Source organism: Choloepus didactylus, chromosome 9 (genome assembly GCF_015220235.1).
Source record: "Choloepus didactylus isolate mChoDid1 chromosome 9, mChoDid1.pri, whole genome shotgun sequence".
Lineage (NCBI taxonomy): Eukaryota > Metazoa > Chordata > Mammalia > Pilosa > Megalonychidae > Choloepus > Choloepus didactylus.
Window position 1 is genome coordinate 6,854,839 of NC_051315.1, and position 18,634 is coordinate 6,873,472.

At 38.2% G+C, this 18,634-nt stretch overlaps 2 protein-coding genes across 2 annotated transcripts in view; one reads left to right on the plus strand and one right to left on the minus strand.

The window, feature by feature from the left end:
* MAP3K2 (mitogen-activated protein kinase kinase kinase 2) overlaps positions 1–18,634 on the plus strand; it is a 167,425-nt gene that overhangs the window by 71,395 nt on the left and 77,396 nt on the right. The window contains exon 2 of the mRNA XM_037850347.1: positions 16,012–16,079. Coding sequence (XP_037706275.1) covers positions 16,076–16,079 — 4 coding nt within the window. The 5' untranslated portion in view covers positions 16,012–16,075. The remainder of the gene's footprint in view (positions 1–16,011; positions 16,080–18,634) is intronic.
* On the minus strand, positions 10,945–11,279 carry LOC119544806 (40S ribosomal protein S27-like). The gene has a single exon (XM_037850348.1). The coding sequence runs from the start codon at positions 11,259–11,261 to the stop codon at positions 11,007–11,009; it is 255 nt and encodes an 84-aa protein (XP_037706276.1). The 5' UTR covers positions 11,262–11,279; the 3' UTR covers positions 10,945–11,006.

An 18,634-nucleotide genomic window follows, 5' to 3' on the forward strand; every position in this document is an offset into this window, starting at 1 on the left:
AATTTTAAGGGCCACAAGAAGTGAAGTGTGTGAAGCTTTTCCCACAGTGTAGATTTCATGAATGAGGTCTTTCATGCAGATAATGCTATATTTACCAAGAGATTGTGCAAGACAATCCGCTTCTTATTGATTTTGCCATATTCAATGCTTATAGATCAGTTTGTTCACTGACTTCAGGTTTGGGTATCCCTATGCAATATATGGTTCCACAATTGTCAGCATGTTAATTGAGGCCTTGTTGAGCTTCACAAAGGTGCCACTGAAGATTTGGCAAAGGTGAAGAAGCTGCAACAATTTTCAGACCTTTGGGCTCACACCGTTGATACCTCTGATCCTGGTGACAAATGCCAATTTGGGCTCCACAGGTACATAGAAGTTGCCATCTTTTCTTGCCATTCCAGACATTCAAATCTCCGTTCTGTACATCTGCCTTTATTCCTTGTGATAGTGCTTGGCTTTTTCATAGATAAGCTTCCTCCTTGCCTTTTGGAGAACCCTTTGGGCAAACTTCTTTCTCAAGTGCTTGATCTTCAATTTGGCAAAATTCTTTCACTTTTTTTTAAGGGTTTCCGGCACAGCAGAACCTTCTTCTTCTCTTGGACGCCCTCCATGGTTCCAGCCCTAAAAGAGGTACTTAAGTTCTTAAAACAGTCAATTTCATTATATTGTTTGGTAACTGATTTATGATAAATGTGCATTGGCTGACTCTGAAATAGTGATTGATGAAAAGACTTGTACTGTTGAACCTAGGTGATTTTTAGTTGTGTTATTTTTTTTTCCTTTTCTCTTTTTTCTTTTTTTGGTCTTTTTAAGATAATTGTATTATAGGTAGCTTTATAAACTGTATAACATTTTTTGTTATTCTAGAGATAATTTGAAGAGTATCCTACTTTATGATGTCATTAAAAAGTAAATTTAAGCCAAGAAGACCAATATTTTGTGGTAGTAATACATGGGTATTGTAGTATGAGCCTCTGTGCTTCTTTCTATTACTTATATTATCTATGAACTACTCTTCTGCACCCTGTGTTCTGCAAGGACTTCTCCTATTTCGTCTTCGATGTACCCTGCATGGTGGGTGTTTCTTCTCATTTTAATAGTAATGCTTCTGTAAGAAGCTTTTTAAGGTGTTAACATAGTGTTGTCAACTTCCTTTTCTACGTACATTCCTTTACAGATTCCATTATTTTAGTTTAAGAAGCTTGTTCAAAAAACTGACTCTTGGACTTGCATGTGTGTGAAAGGAACCTAGAGGGAGAAAATTGGATAAGTGAGGGGTGGAGAGCTTTGAGTGAAGGCCCTTGAAAGACTATTATTTATAGATGAACTTGACAACCTAAAAGGGAGAAGCAATATTTGTGAAAGACGATAAATGATGAGGCTGGAAGGTTCATAGGTGGGTGGGACCGTGAGGTGATCAAAACACTTGTGTTTTAGAAAGATTTCTCTGGAAGCAGTATGGAGAAGAGCTGTTAAGAGGTTGCTGCGGACCCCAGTGAGAATGGTTTTGGTAAACTTATGAGGTGGTAGTTGGTTAAAAAGTGAATGGCTGTGAAGAAACAAAGGTTAAGTCTAAGAGTTTTTTGGTGATTAGGGCGGTGGAGAGAAAGGAGGTGACCTAAAGTAGTATTGCCATTGGAAACGCAGGATTTCAAATAGGCTTTTTGTAGATTGCCATTTAGAAAAGACCTAATGGAGAAATTGGAGATCGAAAATACAGTTAATTAAAATATTTGAGAAGCATGTCAACCAAACAATAGGGAGGTGGACACTGGTCATGAATAGATAATTCACTTGGGGGCAATAAAAAATAGTAGGTATTAATTTTTTCCAGTAGTCAAATCAATATAAATTAAAGCAGTACTTAAGTTGCCAGTTATACCTATTAATGTAACAGAATGACAGTAACAACATACCCAAACTTCCTGTCTGATCTGTGAAACTTTATCTTAGATCAGCATTTTGAATTTGAATAAACAGTTCAGAAAACAAAATGCAATACATAGAGCTATGTTTGTTTTGAACCCTTTGACTTGCTTATTCAAACTTAGGAATTTATTCAAGGATAGTGATTCAGTGAGATCATAAAGAGATAGGAAAGAAAATTATAAGATAGGAACCCCTACCCCCAAACAAACAATATCTATAATTCAGAGAGTGGTTAAATAAGTAATGGAGTATTAAGATGGAATGTCATGTAGCGAGCCAGTAAATGTGACAGCTATGATAGCAGTTAGATTAGGAGTAGCAGTATATCTGAAAAATTGTGTTATTATTTTCTTTCTTTTTCTAATTAGTTTTTAAATTGTGAATACACACACTACATACCACGAAATTTGCCATTTTAACTATTTTTTAAGTGTACAATTCAGTGGCTTTAAATACATTCACAATGTTATGCTGCCATCACCACCATCCATTACCAAAACTTTTCATTACTCCCAACAGAAACTCTGTACTCGTTAAATGGTGTCTCCATTCCACCCCCATCCAACAATCTACTTTCTGTCTCTGTGAATTTGCTTATTCTAGATATTTTGTGTATGTGAAATCATACAATAATTGTCTCTATGGGCCTTTGCTTATTTCACTCAGTATTATGTCTTCAGGGTTCATCCATGTTGTCGCACATAACAGAACTTTATTCCTTTTTATGGCTGAATAATATTCCATTGTATGGATATACATTATTTTGTTTATTAATTTGTCTTGTCAGTGGACACATGGGTTGTTTCCACCTTTTAGCTAGGGGGAATAATGCTGCTATGAACATTGGTGTACAAGTATCTATTTGAGCCCCTGTTGTTACATTTTCTTTTAACATATGACTGTAAATTTGGTGTTTATTTTAGCTTTAGTTTGATTAATTTTACCTTTATTAATTATTGAACTATTTATAGTGAAATATCTTTTTTTTAATCATTTTATTGAGATATATTCACATACCACGCAGTCATACAAAACAAATCGTGCTTTCGATTGTTTACAGTACCATTACCTAGTTGTACATTCATCACCTAAATCAATCCCTGACACCTTCATTAGCACACACACAAAAATAACAAGAATAATAATTAGAGTGAAAAAGAGCAATTGAAGTAAAAAAGAACACTGGGTACCTTTGTCTGTTTGTTTCCTTCCCCTACTTTTCTACACATCCATCCATAAACTAGACAAAGTGGAGTTTGGTCCTTATGGTTTTCCCAATCCCTTTGTCACCCCTCATAAGCTACATTTTTATACAACTGTCTTCGAGATTCATGGGTTCTGGGTTGTAGTTTGATAGTTTCAGGTATCCACCACCAGCTACCCCAATTCTTTAGAACCTAAAAAGGGTTGTCTAAAGTGTGCGTAAGAGTGCCCACCAGAGTGATCACTCGGCTCGTTTTGGAATCTCTCTGCCACTGAAGCTTATTTCATTTCCTTTCACATCCCCCTTTTGGTCAAGAAGATGTTCTCCGTCCCACGATGCCGGGTCTACATTCCTCCCCGGGAGTCATATTCCACGTTGCCAGGGAGATTCACTCCCTTGGGTACCTGATCCCACGTAGGGGGGAGGGCAGTGATTTCACCTTTCAAGTTGGCTTAGCCAGAGAGAGAGGGCCACATCTGAGCAACAAAGAGGCATTCAGGAGGAGACTCTTAGGCACAAATATAGGGAGGCCTAGCCTCTCCTTTGCAGCAACCGTCTTCCCAAGGGTAAAACTTATGGTAGAGGGCTCAACCCATCAAACCACCAGTCCCTATAGTGAAATATCTTAGGTGCTAGTATTCCTGTTTCCTAAATACTTTCATAACCCAAAGCATTTTGGTTGTAATTTTGAAGCATCTTGTCAGATACCATACTAATCTATATGTAATTAATATTTTTAAAAAAATGCAGATGGGTTTCAGGTAGAAAAGATCGCTACTTGTTTTAGTAGTGATTTTTCATGATTTGGTTTCTAAGCATATACACTGTAGCTTATATTAGAATTGTGTTGGGCTGCAGTTTTATTTGGTAGTTTAGTTATGATGGCCTCTCTAAATTCCTTAAATGCCTGCTTTTTATTATCCTCATAATTTCTATATTATAAATGCTTTAAATGAGTACTAGCAATGTTTTAACTTGTACCTAGAAAAAAAAGGCTGACTGTTACTGACTTACCAAATAGAGCAGTGGGGAATAAAAAGGAGATTTCTAGTTCCAGCAACATGAAAGACTATCCTCTTCCATTTTAAACATATAAAAAATTGGGATCTCTCTCTCTCTCTCTCTCTCACACTCTCACACACACACACACACACACACACACACGCACAAATGCACGCACATGCACACACACAGAGTTTAGCTTGAAAGGAAGAAAAGGAAAAACTTGGGTCCTAGGAGCTGGTATTTTAATAAAGGCAAGCAATGTGGCTTTGGGCCTATATGAGACATGGAAGCTGAAACTGAGACCACTGATAAGAGATACGAATCTTCAGATTAGAGAAGTGCACTGAGCCCTGAGCAAGGTACATAAATTCTACTCAACGTTGCACTTGAGGATCTAGAAAACATTAAAACTTTAGGGTTGGAAAATGGACAATTTTTTTGCAGACGTCATTTGACTGTATAGAGAATCTGTGTCATGCCTTGACAAACTGTTAGCAATTATGAGAGTTCAACAAGTTTGCTTAATACATTACTATTAAAAAATTTGATTCCTACACCCAATCTCAATCATTAGTAATGTAGTTATTTAAAAAAAAAAAAAACGAAACTCCTGATTTGTAAGATGTGTAAGACATTTATGGAGAAAATGTTAACAATATCAAAGGACCTAAAGGCTGATTATAAGACAGTGAGGAGAAATACGATGTTTATGAATGGGAAGACCCCATATCATAAAGATATGAAGCCCACTCTTTCCAAATTAATTTAGAAGTTTGGTGCCCTTAACAATCCGAAGATCATCAGGGTGTCATGGAGTTTGAAAAGCTGATCTACAGATTCAACACAGAAGAACAAAGGGCCAAGGATAGCCAAGAAAATTTTGAAGTCCTTGTCATACCAAATGTTGTCATATTACTAAAGCTATAGAAATTAAGCCAATAGTATTGATCTCAGAGAAGGGCTACTGGATCAGTGACATGACATAGAGATCCCAGAAATAGACCCGTGTTTCTTGGGAACTTATTTTATTATGAAGTAGCACTACAGGCCAGTTCAGAAAGAATGGACTATTCACTATCCATATGGACAAGGATAAAATTAGATCTCAACCTCAATCTACATGAAATAAATTCCAAATAAATTAAAGACTGGATGTGAAAGGCAAAACTTCAGAACGTACACAGCAAATACCTATAGAATGTTGATGAAAGGAAGGATTCTTAAGACCCAAAGAGACCCCCCCACAAAAAAAAAAAAAACAGCAGCAGACGAGGAAAAAGAGAAGTTGATAAATTTGGCTGCATTCAAAAAACTAGCTTGAAAAATAATGCCAAGAACACCATAAACAAAGTGTAGATATGAGACACAGACCACAGTAAATACATCCAGCAAAGTTCTTGTATGCAGAATTTAAAAATGGGAAAAAAGAGTTATAGTCACTTCACGAAATAGGATATCACCGTGAGAAAAATGTAAATTAAAACTACAGTGAGGTATTACACAGCCCTATTAGAATGACTAACGAGGTGGGGAGGATGTGGAAGAACTAGAGGTCTCTTACATTGCTGGTGGGAGTATAAATTGGTGCAGACATTTTGGGAAAATCTTTGGCTGTATCGGCTAAAGCTAAACGTGTATGTCTGTTCCAGTTTGCTAATGCTGCCATGTTGCCAAACACCAGAAATGGATTGGCTTTTTTAAAGGGGATTTATTTGGTTACAAAGTTACAGTCTTAAGGTCATTAAGTGTCCAAGGTAAGGCATCACCAACAGGGTACCTTCACTGAGGGATGGCCATTGGCTTGGAAGGCACGTGACTGGCGTCCACTTGCCGTTTTGGGGCACCTAATACATCAAAATGGCGTTCTCCGAAATGTTGCTCTTGGGGCATTTTGTCCTCTCTTAGCTGCAGCTGCTCTTGAAAATGCCATTCTCAGTTGCCCTCCAAAATGTCACTCTTCGCTGCTTTGAGGTCCTACAGTCTGTGAATTCCTTTTATATCCAGTGACCCAATTAACACCCACCCTGAATGAGCAGATTAACACCTCCGTGGAAATTATCCAGTCAGACATTTCACTCACAGTTGATTGAGTCACATCTCCATGGAGACAATCAAAGGATTCCAATCTAATCAATACTAATACATCTGCCCCCACAAGATTGCATCAAAGAACATGGCGTTTTGGGGCACCTAATACATCCAAACTGGCACAATGTCTTAGAGACCAGGGAATTCTTTACTGAGTAGATATGTACTTATGCTTGCCAAAAGGATTTCCAAGCAGTTTCATAGGTTTGTATGTAAGGGCCCCAGACTGGAAACAACCTTCATATCCATCAGCAGTAGAATGGGTAAGTTAATTGAGGTATATTCACACAGTGGGATGAAAATGAACAAAATACTGACCCAGATAATGTGGAAGAATCTCAGAAACATAATATATATTAAGTGGAAAATTAAATACAAAAGAACATGTCCTCTGTGATTCAATTTATATGAAAACAAAAACAGGCAAAACTAATTTATGGTAATAAATGTTAAGATAATGTGGGAAAAGGGGGAACTGATGGGGAAGATTCACAGGAAGCCTTTTTTGGGTGCTGGAAATATTCTCTGTTTGATCTGGTTGGTGGTTTTAAGGGTGACTGCATATATAAAAATGCATACTAAAAATTTGTGCACTTACAGTATGTGAGTTTTACATTAAAAAGTCTGGCTAACTAGACAAATAATGTATCATTTTCTTTGCTTTTTTGTATGTCTGAAATATTTTGTAATTAGGTTAGTCAAGAAAAAATATATACCTTTGTTCTTAGCTATTAACACTAATACTTATTTGAATTATCCAAAAAAGGAAAAAAAAAAAAAGGGAAATAGTTAAGTACTTGTACTTGGAATGTACTCTTACTGTAGGCTTGAGATGTGATGAAAATCACAAGAAAACATGCAAAAGTTGTTTAAAAAAGGTACATGGCATTTCTCAGACTGCCTTAGCTACTTTATACTATTTGTTGCAACCAGTTTGGTCCTGGTATGAGAAGCCTTTTGAGCCTGCATCAAATCTATCGTCGTTTTCCTCATTGATTTCCTGAATGTTCAAGAGTTCAGGTGATACTGTATCATTATGAATACTAAGAAAGTGAACCTCTCAAATCTTTCTCCAAAGGAGGAGAGGAGTGTATCAGTTTCCAAGGTTTCCCTGTGTGTGTGTGTGTGTGTGTGTGTGTGTGTGTGTGTGTGTGTGTGTGTGTGTGTGTGTGTGTGTGTTAGGTGGGGTGGGGGATTAGGTTCAAGCTTCAGGAAAAATAAATATGAATGCAGAGACCTAGGTATCAGAGAAGCATGTCATTTGAAAACGTATATGCTCTTGGGAGAATGGAACACTGAGAGAATAATTTGAGTTGGTACTGGTGGGGAATTTAAAAGTATGTTATATCTACAGTTGTAGCAATTAGAGTATTTTACCCACAGAAAATTCGAAGAAAATTGACAAAAGAAAAGTTCAAGTGATCTGTGGATAATCGTATGGATAAGATCTTTCAGGTGCAGATGTGATTCTCCTTTGCTTAGTCTTTTCCTATTAATTTATTGTGTACTTAATTTTGGAATTTTTTCACGTTTTTGCCCATTACACCTTCAGAATGTTGATAAATGGGCCATAGCAGTTTTATGTAAATGCAGCCGTATGCTGATATCCATTAGATTTATGATTTCTTTGGTTTAACTATTGTAGTTTGGGGAATTTCTTTTGCTTTTCCTGAAAGAGGTGTTACTGGCCTATGTAATTAGAAAAATTTTTATTTTTACAGTATTTTGTTTCAGGGTTTGGTGAAGTTTTGTCTTAAACATTGTAAGTTAAAAACCTTCAAAAATTCAGTTGAAAATTTAAATTTGTAGGCGAATGTACTGAATAAAACCTCTTCAGCCACTCTGTGGCTTCTCTATGTAAATGGTATGGTGGAAGAGTTTCCCGTGCTGCCTCTTTCTCCAAAATCTGAATTGGAATTACATGCCTTATGATGGAAAGTTTATCCGAGTGGCAAATAAGCAATGGGTATTGAAGCCCTAACTTTGCTCAACTGCATGACCTTGGACAATAGTATGTTTGTTTCTCAGCTGTTTAAAATTTAGTCCTTTATTTGCTGTGAGGTGGCAATACAGTTTGCCCCTGGGAATTTTATCGATAGGGTGACAAAAGGAGGATTTTCCAGTTTTATGGTTTTTTTTTTTTTTCATGTATTAATATATTTTTAAATATTTGGTTTGATAAAGCTTTAATATTATTTGGCATTTCCAAATAATGTAACTAAAAAGGAAATTGTTGTAATGTTGAATTTGTCTTTTCAAACTCTCCGAGTAGATTTATTAGACTAGGTCAATGGTTACAACTGGCATGAAGGGAAAAATAAACACAGTGAAGTGTAGTAGTTCCTCCCCTCACCTACCCTCCACCCCCAGTCTGACTTAGTTGCTAACATTTGAAAATGAGGAGATTTCACACTTAACATCTGATTCTGGAACTTCTTGAAAAAAAAATCAGCATATCTGATAATTCCTGTTGGTAGCTGTTTACTGTATCTGTTGCCTTTTAGTTGGGCAAATGCTCTCTAGTTATTCACAGAACATGCCACTTCCTTCTGTCTCTTTTTCTTCCTCTTTTTAAATTGAGATATAATTCACATACCGGAAAATTAATCTTTTTAAGGTATATAATTCAGTGGCTTATGGTATATTCACAAAATTGTGTAACCATCACCACTGACTAATTCCAAACATTTTCATCACCCCAAGAAAAGACCTCACATCACCCTCCTTTCCCCCAGCTGTAGGCAACTGCTAATCTATTTTCTGTCTCTCTAGATTAGCCTATTATGGACGTTTCATATACATTGAGTCATATACTATGGGGCTGTTTTAGTTTCCTGGCTTCTAAAGCAAATATCACGCAATGGATTGACTTAAACAGTGGGAATTTGTTGGGCTCACAGTTTTGAGGCTAGGAGAAGTCCAAAATCAAGGCATCATCAAGGCAGTGCTTTCTCCTGAAGACTGTGGCGTTCTAGGGATGGCTGCTGGTGATCCTTGGTCTGCGGTTCCTCTGTCACATGCCAGTGCACATGGTGGCCTCTCCTGGCTTCTCTCTTCTCTTCCAGGTTCCATTGACTCCAGTTCTGGCTGCTCCCTCAGCTTTCTCTGTCTCTGTGACCTTCCCTATAAGGCTTCTGGTAATAGGAATAAGACCCATCCTGATTCGGATGGCCACATCTTTATAGAAGTAACCTTATCAGAATGTCTTGTTTACAAGAGTTCACACCCACAAGAATGGATTATGTGTTTTTCAGGGGTACATAGCTCCATGCCACCACAAGAGCCTTTTTTGTCTGGGTTCTTCCACTTAGCATAATGTTTGCAAGGTTTATAAATGTTGTAGCATGTATCAGCACTTCATTCCTTTTAATGACTGAATAATATTCCATTGTATGAATACCACACATTGTTTATCCATTCATCAGTTAATGAACATTTGGGTTGTTTCTACCTTTTGGCTCTTATGAATAATGCTACATTTAATTATTAGTGTACAAGTTTTTATGAGGACATATGTTTTTGGTTCTCTTGGGTATATACCTAGAAGTAGAAATGCAGGGTCAGATGGTAACTCTTTGTTTCACTTACTGAGGAACTGCCAGACTGTTTTCCAACAGTGGCTGCACCATTTAACAATCTCACCAACAGTTGTATGAAGGTTCTGATTTTTCCAAATCCTTGTTAACACTTGTTTTTTTATCCATCTTTTTTATTATAGCCATGCTAGTGGGTGTGAAGTGGTATCTCGAAGTTTTGATTTGCATTTCCTTGTTGACTTAGGATATTGAGCTTCTCTTTCAAGCACTAATTGACCATTTTTGTATCTTCTTTGAAGAAATGTCTATTGAAATCCTTTGCCATTTTATAATGGGGTTAGTTTCCTTTTTATTGTTGAGTTGTACTAATTCTTTATGTATCTTGGATATTATACTCTTATTAGGTATGTGTTTGGCAAATATTTTCTTCCATTCTGTTGGTTGTCTTTTTACTTTCTTGTGTCCTTTCATGCATACAAGTTTTAAATTTTGATGAGGTCTAATTTATTTATTTTTTCTTTCATTGCTTTTGGTGTCATGTTTAAGAAACCGTTGCCTAATCCAAGGTCATGAAGATTTATACCAATGTTCCCTTCTGTCTTAGTTTTCTAAGGCTGCCATAACAAGTTAACACAGACTGGGTGGCTTAAAACAAAAGAATTTTATCGTTTCACAGTGCTAGAGACTAAAAGTCATAGATCAAGGTGTTGGCAGGGCCATCTTCCCGCAGAAACTTGTAGGGGAAAATCTTTCACTGCTTCTTTAAGCCCCTGGTGTTTCTAGCAGTCTTTGGTGTTCTTTGGCCATAGATGGTCACTCCTGTCTTTGCCTCCTGTCTTCACCGTGGCCTGCTTCCTTTGTCTCTGCCCCTCTTATATTAGAGAACACTAGTCATATTGGATTAGGACCTGTCCCAATTCAGCATGATCTCCTGTTACTTGAATATATCTGTAAAGACCCTGTTTCCAAATAAGACCACATTCCACAAGTACTGGGACTTAGGACTTCAACATATCTTTTGGGGTTGGGGGAACAATTCAACCCATAACACCTTCTAAGAGTTTTGTAGATATAACTTTCACATTTAGGGCTTTGATCTGTTGTGATCAACAAGTAGGCATCCAAATACATTCTTTGCATGTAGCTATGTAGTTATCCAGCACCATTTTTTTTTTTTTTTTTTTTTTTTTGTATCCAAAATGTTTATTGGGATGGTGTCCCACTCATCTTGCTTCACGGTGCTTTTAGTGTTGCTTCCTTCTGAAGGAGCATCCTTCTGTAAGCCTTGCTTTTCCTCCAGTAGGCTGGCAGAGGACAGTGGAACAGCCAACACACAAAACTACTGTCTGTGCATGTCTAAAGACCGTGGTGATTTTATAGCATCCTGGGCATTTCACATCCATGAAGTAGGAATTGGGGCTCTGCACCAGGCGCTTCTTCTTGTGTTTCCTCTTCTCCTCTTCTGGAGAGGGATGAAGGAGGTCCTTTGCGAGAGGCATGTTCGCATGGGAAGGTCGTCACCGCTGGACCAGCACCATTTGTTGAAAAGACTATTCTTTCCCCATTGGCCACTGATCCTTGTGCCAGTACCACACTCTTGATTGTAGCATTATAGGAAGTTTTTTTTTTTTAATTTAATAAATTTTATTTTGAAATAAATTCAGTCTTACAGGAACAGTTGCAAAAACAGTACAAACCCCATACATGGAACTCCATCTTACCCTGACCCGCTTCCCCTGATACCCCTATCCACCACCTTTGACATCCTGTCACACCACCGTTTCTTTCTTTCCCTCCCACTCTCCCTCCCTCCCTCCCTCCCTATCATCCATCATCTGTTGCTCTGTCTTCTGAACATATGACAGCAAGCTACACATATCTTTGAACAAACAGTATAATTCACATATATCTTTCCCATGGACAAGAACATTCTTTTATGCAGTCTCATTAAGCGCAGCTAAGAAGTTCAAGAAATTCAACATTGATACAAAGCTTACATTCTATATTTCCTTTTTTTTTTTTCCTTGTGTCCCATCTGTGTTCCTTTGAGCCTCCTTTCCTCCGTCCTCAGATCCCATCCAGGATCATCCTTGGCATTTAATTGTCATCTATTTAGACTGTCTTTTTTTTTTTTTTTTTTTCAGTTGTGGAAACATATATATATCCTAAATCTTCCCATTCCACCCCCTCCCTAGCATTCCATTAGTGGGATTAATCACTTTTAGAATGTTACAATGCTATCACCTTCCCACCATCCATTTCTAGAAGTTTCCCTTCACCCCAAACAGAAACCCTACTCTCATTTCTTAACTCCCCATTGCCCCTTCCCCCACTTCTCGGAACCCCTGCTCTACTTTTCATCTCTTTGGTCATATTCTCTGATACTTTCTTTGTGTTTACCGTGGGGCTTAAATTTAACATTTTAAATCTATAACAATCTTGTTTTTCTTTGATACCAACTTAACTTCCATATGACACATAAACTATGCTCCTATACTCCCTCATTCCCCCACCTTTATGTAGTTCTTGTCAAAAAATTACATTATTTTACATTGAGTCCAAAACTACTGATTTATCATTACAGTTTATGTATTTTAGCTCCTGTAGGAAGTAAATAGTGGAGTTATAAGTAAAAAATACAGTAGTATTGGTATTTATATTTACCATGTGATCTTTACTGGAAATCTTTATTTCTTCATGTAGTTTCAGTCAATTATTTAGTGTCCCTTCCTTTCAGCCTACTCAACTCCCATTTCTTATAGGACTGATTACTGTTGATGAAGTCCCTCAGCTTTTGATTCTCCGTGAATGTTTTCATCTCACCCTTATTTTTATCCTCCAGGTGTTTGTGAATTCTCCAAGTCTCTGATGGTTATTCACTTCTATTTGCATTCCACTGTGGTCAGAAAATGTGCTTTGAACAAATTCATTTTTTTTTTTTTTTAATTTTATTGTGGCTTGTTTTTATGTCCCAGCATACAGTCCATTCTGGAGAAAGATCCATGATCACTAGAGAAGAATGTGTGTCCCGGTGACCTGGGATGTAATATTCTATATATGTCTGTTAAAATTCTCTATATCTCTCTCTTCTTTCTTTTTTCCTTTGTTGGTAGGGCTCCCTTTAGTATCTGAAGTAGGGTGGGTCTTTTATTAGCAAAATCTCTCAGCATTTGTTTGTGAAAAATTTAAGCTATCCCTCAAATTTGGAGGACAGTTTTGCTGGATAAAGTATTATTGGTTGGACGGAGAGTGCATTCTTAGAAGCCAAAAAGTCAGCATCAGAGCTGGACATGAAAGTTTGGAGGACTGACATTTCCCCAAACTATCTGAATTTCATCTTTGAAGTAATGACTGTTTTTATTTGAAACAATCATTTGTAATGTTTTCAATAAAGATCAAATGCAAAAAAAAAAAAAAAGTATTATTGGTTGGAAATTTTTCTCTCTCAGAATTTTAAATATGTCATGCCACTGCCTTCTTGCCTCCATGGTGGCCTCTGAGTAATCACTATTTAGTCTTATGTTGTTTCCTTTGTATGGGGTAAATTGCTTTTCTCTTGCTGCTTTCAGAACTTGCTCCTTCTCTTCAGTATTTGACAGTCTGATCAGAATATGTCTTGGAGTGGGTTTGTTTGGATTTATTCTATTTGGAGTTCGCTGGGCATTTATGCTTTGTGTATTTATATTGTGTAGAAGGTTTGGGAAGTTTTCCCCAACAATTTCTTTGAATACTCTTTCTAGACCTTTACCCTTCTCTTCCCCTTCTGGGACACCAATGAGTCTTAAATTTGGATGTTTTATTTTATCTATCATATCCCTGAGATCCATTTCTATTTTTTCAATTTTTTTCCCCATTCTTTCTTTTGTTCTTTCATTTTCTGTTCTGTGGTTCTCAAGGAGGCTGAGTTGTTCAGCTTCCTCTAATCTTGTATTATGAGTATCCAGAGTCTTTTTAATTTGGCCTACAGTTTCTTTAATTTCCATAAGATTTTCTGTTTTTTTTATTTACTCTTGCAATATCTTCTTTATGCTCTTCCAGGGTCTTCTTTATGTCCTTTATATCCTGTGCCATGCTTTTGTTGCCTGTCTGTACTTTGATGAATTGCACCAAGTACTTTGTGTCTTCTGATCTTTTGATTTGGGTGTTTGGGTTTGGATTCTCCATATTGTCTGGTTTTATCATATGCTTTAAGATTTTCTGTTGTTTTTGGCCTCTTGGCATTTGCTTTACTTGATCTTTAATTTGTCAGAATTGCAGCTTGGTGGTGTACACTTTCTCTAACTAACCAGCAGATGGCGTCCGTGAGTCACCTATTCCCCTCAAGTCAGTTCTCCCCAACTTTGTCTTTGTGGTGTGTGGGGATCTGATTCTTGTGGGGTCCAATTGGTGCACTTAATTTGGGTGTGTTGTCGGTGCTGTCCTCCCTGAATGAGGGGCGTGTGTCTGAGCGGTTAGGGCGGAAGGGCAGCTTTTAATAATCAAACCTTCCAGGTGTTCCCAGAGATTTAAGGCTGTTCTCTGCCGCTGACCCAAAAGTCCTTGGTATTGGCGTAGGTTCCCTGGGATTTCCGAGTGGTTCCCCCTTTCCTGCTGTGCTCTTCCAGGACCTCTGCTGAGGGAGGGAGGGCCATGCCATGTCACTAGTGTGCGCTGGCCTCCAGGGAAGCCCTGGGACACCGGGCCGTGCAGGGGCATTCCCAGCCCGCTTCAAAGATGGTTGAATGGGACGTGTTAACTTCCCCCTTTCTACACAGCTCTGCCCTCCCAGCTCCGGAGCAATCAGCCATGGGTGTATTAAAGGCCACTGTCCACGGCGGCTATTGTGGCGTGTGCACGGTGCTGTGGGAAAGACTCCCCGTCACACTGGGTTTCTTGGCGCGGCTCTGTGCTGTGGATTCAGCCCCGGGCAGCAGTGCCCCCGCCTGCCAGGGAGATGGCTGCAAGTCATGTGTTTTTTCTCCTTTTGGCTCCCCTTTGCTCCCCTGGGCCTGAGACAATCAGCAGTGGATGTGGGAAGGGGTATCCTCCATGCCAGACGCCGAGGCGTTAGCCCAGCCCACTCCCGCCGTATCTGCAGCTGTTCCCGGGCTTTTTTTTTTTTTTTTTTCTTTTTTTCTGAAGAACTAGTCCGTCTCCAAATGCCAACCCACCGTTTCCCCACACCACAGTGTGGCTGAGGGACTTCAGCCGACTCACTCACTCGTTTCAGAATGCAGACTCCTGGTTTCACCAAATGCCCGGTCCCTGTAGATTTAGCAGACCTTGTCTGGCTGGTGGTACTCTGGAAGTGGTGTTCTGGGTCACTTTTTGGTTTTTATCTAGTATTTTTTACGGAGGTGTTTTTTTGCCCTGTCTCACCTAGCCGCCATCTTAGGTTCTCCTGTAGGAAGTTTTGAAATGGGGAAGTGTGAGTCCTCCACCTTTGTTCTTTTCCAAGATTGTTTTGCTTATTGTGGGTCCCTTGCATTTCCATACGAATTTTAGGGTCAGCTAGCTTGTCAATTTCTGCAACAAAGAAAGTTGGGATTTTGATAGGGATTAATCTGTGCTGAATCTTTAGGTCAGTTGAGGGAGTATTGCCATCTTAATATTAAGTCTTCCATTCCGTGAACATGGAATGTCTTTCCATTTACTTAGGTGTGCCATGGAATGCTAGATAGGTCAAATAATGACAGTTTCTTGGGAAAGGAAGGGGCTTTGAAGGAGTTCCAGCCCCGTTCTGCCCCTTCCAGTGGCTGCCAGGCTGCTGGCTTTCAAGGTGATTATGGTCTGTTGGTTTCAAGGCTGCTGTGAAGCTGGGAGTGGGGGGTTGGGGAGAGGGATTAGGAATAGGGAAATTCAAACTCCACACGGCTCTATCTTTTTGTTAAGATTCTTGAATAAACGCTTCCCATATTTCTGAAAGCCATTGGTTAAGTCCGGAGTTCTGTTGTCACTTGTCCCTTAGGAATTTGAGTTACTTGATTAGCTCTTAGATAAGGTTCTCACTCTTAAATTCTATGATTTTTCTAGCTTGGATAGACAGGAGCATGAAAAATACTGAGTTAAATTTAATATAAAATAAGAATCTTTATTCTCATAAATTGAGTATCTGGGAAAAATAAAGTGCCCCCCCCCAGCAAAATGTATTAAGTATGTATATATTGTATATTTCTCATTAATGTTGTTTACACCAATATTTTTCTTTTAGTGCCTGTCTCTTCTGTTTCTTATTATTAATACATTCATCTCCTCTCTTACCTTCCCAAGGCGATAAAGAATGCTGATGAGAGAAACGTTTTCCTGATTTTCAAATTGTGAAGCCTTTGCCATAATGGGTAAGTACAAACTAAATGCATTTCAGCTATAATTAAAGGTAGACTGGGGGAGAAAATTTTTTCTCTATTATATGTATTTGACAAACCATTTTTTAAAAGAAATTACAATATACATTTATATAATGTTTTGTATTTAGTTACTTAATAGGTTTTCAATTAAAACACTTTTTGTGTTAACTGATAACTTTTTGAATGACTTATGCAGGGTATAGAAGGGAGATTCAAAAGAAACTGTTAAGAGGTATTGTGATTTGCTTAGAGTCTGATGGCGAGAGAGAATACTTGATAAAGAAACTTAACTTGTAAAGAGTGAATAAATGCTGAGGAATGATTGCTATTATTAGCCAACAATCTAATAATAGATAGACTGAAGAAAATAACATCACATACAAATAATAGAACATAAAACTTTATGAGAGCAGCAAATCACTGGAGCCCAGGGAAGCTCTGTTTTCTCTCCTGACTATTCTGTGGCATCCCATTGTTAATAGAAAGAGAGACTGAAGTGTAGAGATTGACTGTGTGTGATCAATTTACATATCACCAGAGTTTTTTATTTTCTTCTTTTTCTTTTTTATCCCCTTCCTTGAGTTTTTTTTTTTAATTTTTTTTTATTAAATTCAGTTTTATTGAAATACATTCACACACCATAGAATCATCCATGATATATAATCCACTGTCCACAGTATGATAACAGTTATGTGTTCATCACCACAATCTGTCTCTGAACAGTTTCCTTACATCAGAAAGAACCAGAACAAGAATAAAAAATAAAAGTGAAAAAAAACACCCAAATCATCCCCCCATCCCACCCCATTTGTCCTTTAGTTTTTATCCCCATTCCTCCACTCATCCATACACTAGATAAAGGGGGTGTGATCCACAAGGTCTTCACAATCACACTGTCACCCCTTTGTAATCTACATTATTATATAATTGTCTTCAGGAGTCCAGACTGCTGGGTTGGAGTTTGGTAGTTTCAGGTATTTACTTCTAGCTATTCTAATACATTAAAGCCTAAGAGGTGTTATGTATATAGTGCATAAGAATGTCCACCAGAGTGACCTCTCGACTCCATTTGGAATCTCTCAGCCACTGAAACTATTTCGTCTCATTTTGCATCCCCCTTTTGGTCAAGAAGATACTCTCAGTCCCACGATGCCGGGTCCACATTCATCCCCGGGAGTCATACTCTGTGTTGCCAGGGAGATTTACACCCCTGGGAGTCGGGTCCCATGTAGGCGGGAGGGCAGCAAGTTCACCTGTCAAGATGGCTCAGTTAGAGAGAGAGAGGGCCACATCTGAGCAACAAAGAGGTACTCAGGGGGAGACTCTTAGGCACCATTACATACAAGTTTAGACTCTCCTTTGTGGTAATGAGCTTCATAAGGGCAAGTCCCATGCTCGAGGGCTCAGCACATCAAACCGCCAGTCCCAGTGTTTGTGACAACATATGCTAGGGGATCAGCATCTCAAAGTTTAGAGATAGGCCTTACACTTCAGGGATAGAGTTAACTGCTGTAAGAGCTTACAATCTAGGGACTATTCCAATTATTGTGTCCACGTTAGGCTATGTTCTAAGATTCAATTCTGAGTTTACACGTTGTAGTTAGTCCATATTGGTGAGGCATCATCCCTCTCACCATGTTTTCTCCAACACTTTTACTCCTATATATATATTTTCCTACAATTTTATAGAGTTATATTCACATACCATACATTTATCCACAGTGTACAATCAGTTGTTCATGGTATCATCATAAAGTTGTACACTTATCACCACAATCAGCATTTGAACATACTTATTACTACAAGAAAAATTGTTTTTTTTTTTTTTTTTAGCAATAAGAAAAAATGATAAAAAGAAAAATAACATGTCATACAATACAATATACTACTAAGGACAGCAAATAACACCACTACCAAGAATCCCATATTACTCCCCTATATCCCCTTCTCATATACATTTAGCATTGGCGTATTGCCTTTGTTACATTTAATGGAGGTATATTACAATGTTACTGTTGACCATAGACTCCAGTTTGCTTTGATTATGTTTTTTCCTGAATACCATCCCTTTTTCAAATTTCTACATGGTTGACATTCATTTGCTTTCCCACATGCAAAAACATTTTTATATTTGTATATTAGTAACAGTCATTGGCCACTCCAGTTTTTGCCACGTTATACAGTCCCAGTCTTTATCATCTATCTTTACCTCTGGTGTCATACATTCTCCTATCCCACCTCTTTCAGCTTTACTCACAGACATCTTTGTTCAGTGTACTTACAATACCGTGCTACCATCACACAGTATTATCCTGTCTATTTCTGGATCTATGCAATCAATCCTAAACATTCTGTAGTCCTTCAGCATCAAATGGCTGATCTCTGTCCTCTTTCTATCTCCTGGTCGCCTGTGTTGTCAGCTTTTAACTCCCAAAGTTTGTTCATTAATGTCTGTTCATGTTAGTGAGACCATACAGAATCTGTCCTTTTGTTTCTGGCTAACTTCACTCAACATAATGTCCTCAAGGTTCATCCACATTATTACA

Bases quoted from the DNA above. Each gene is read 5' to 3' on its own strand.
- LOC119544806 (XM_037850348.1), bottom strand. From the start codon at position 11,261: ATGCCTCTCGCAAAGGACCTCCTTCATCCCTCTCCAGAAGAGGAGAAG.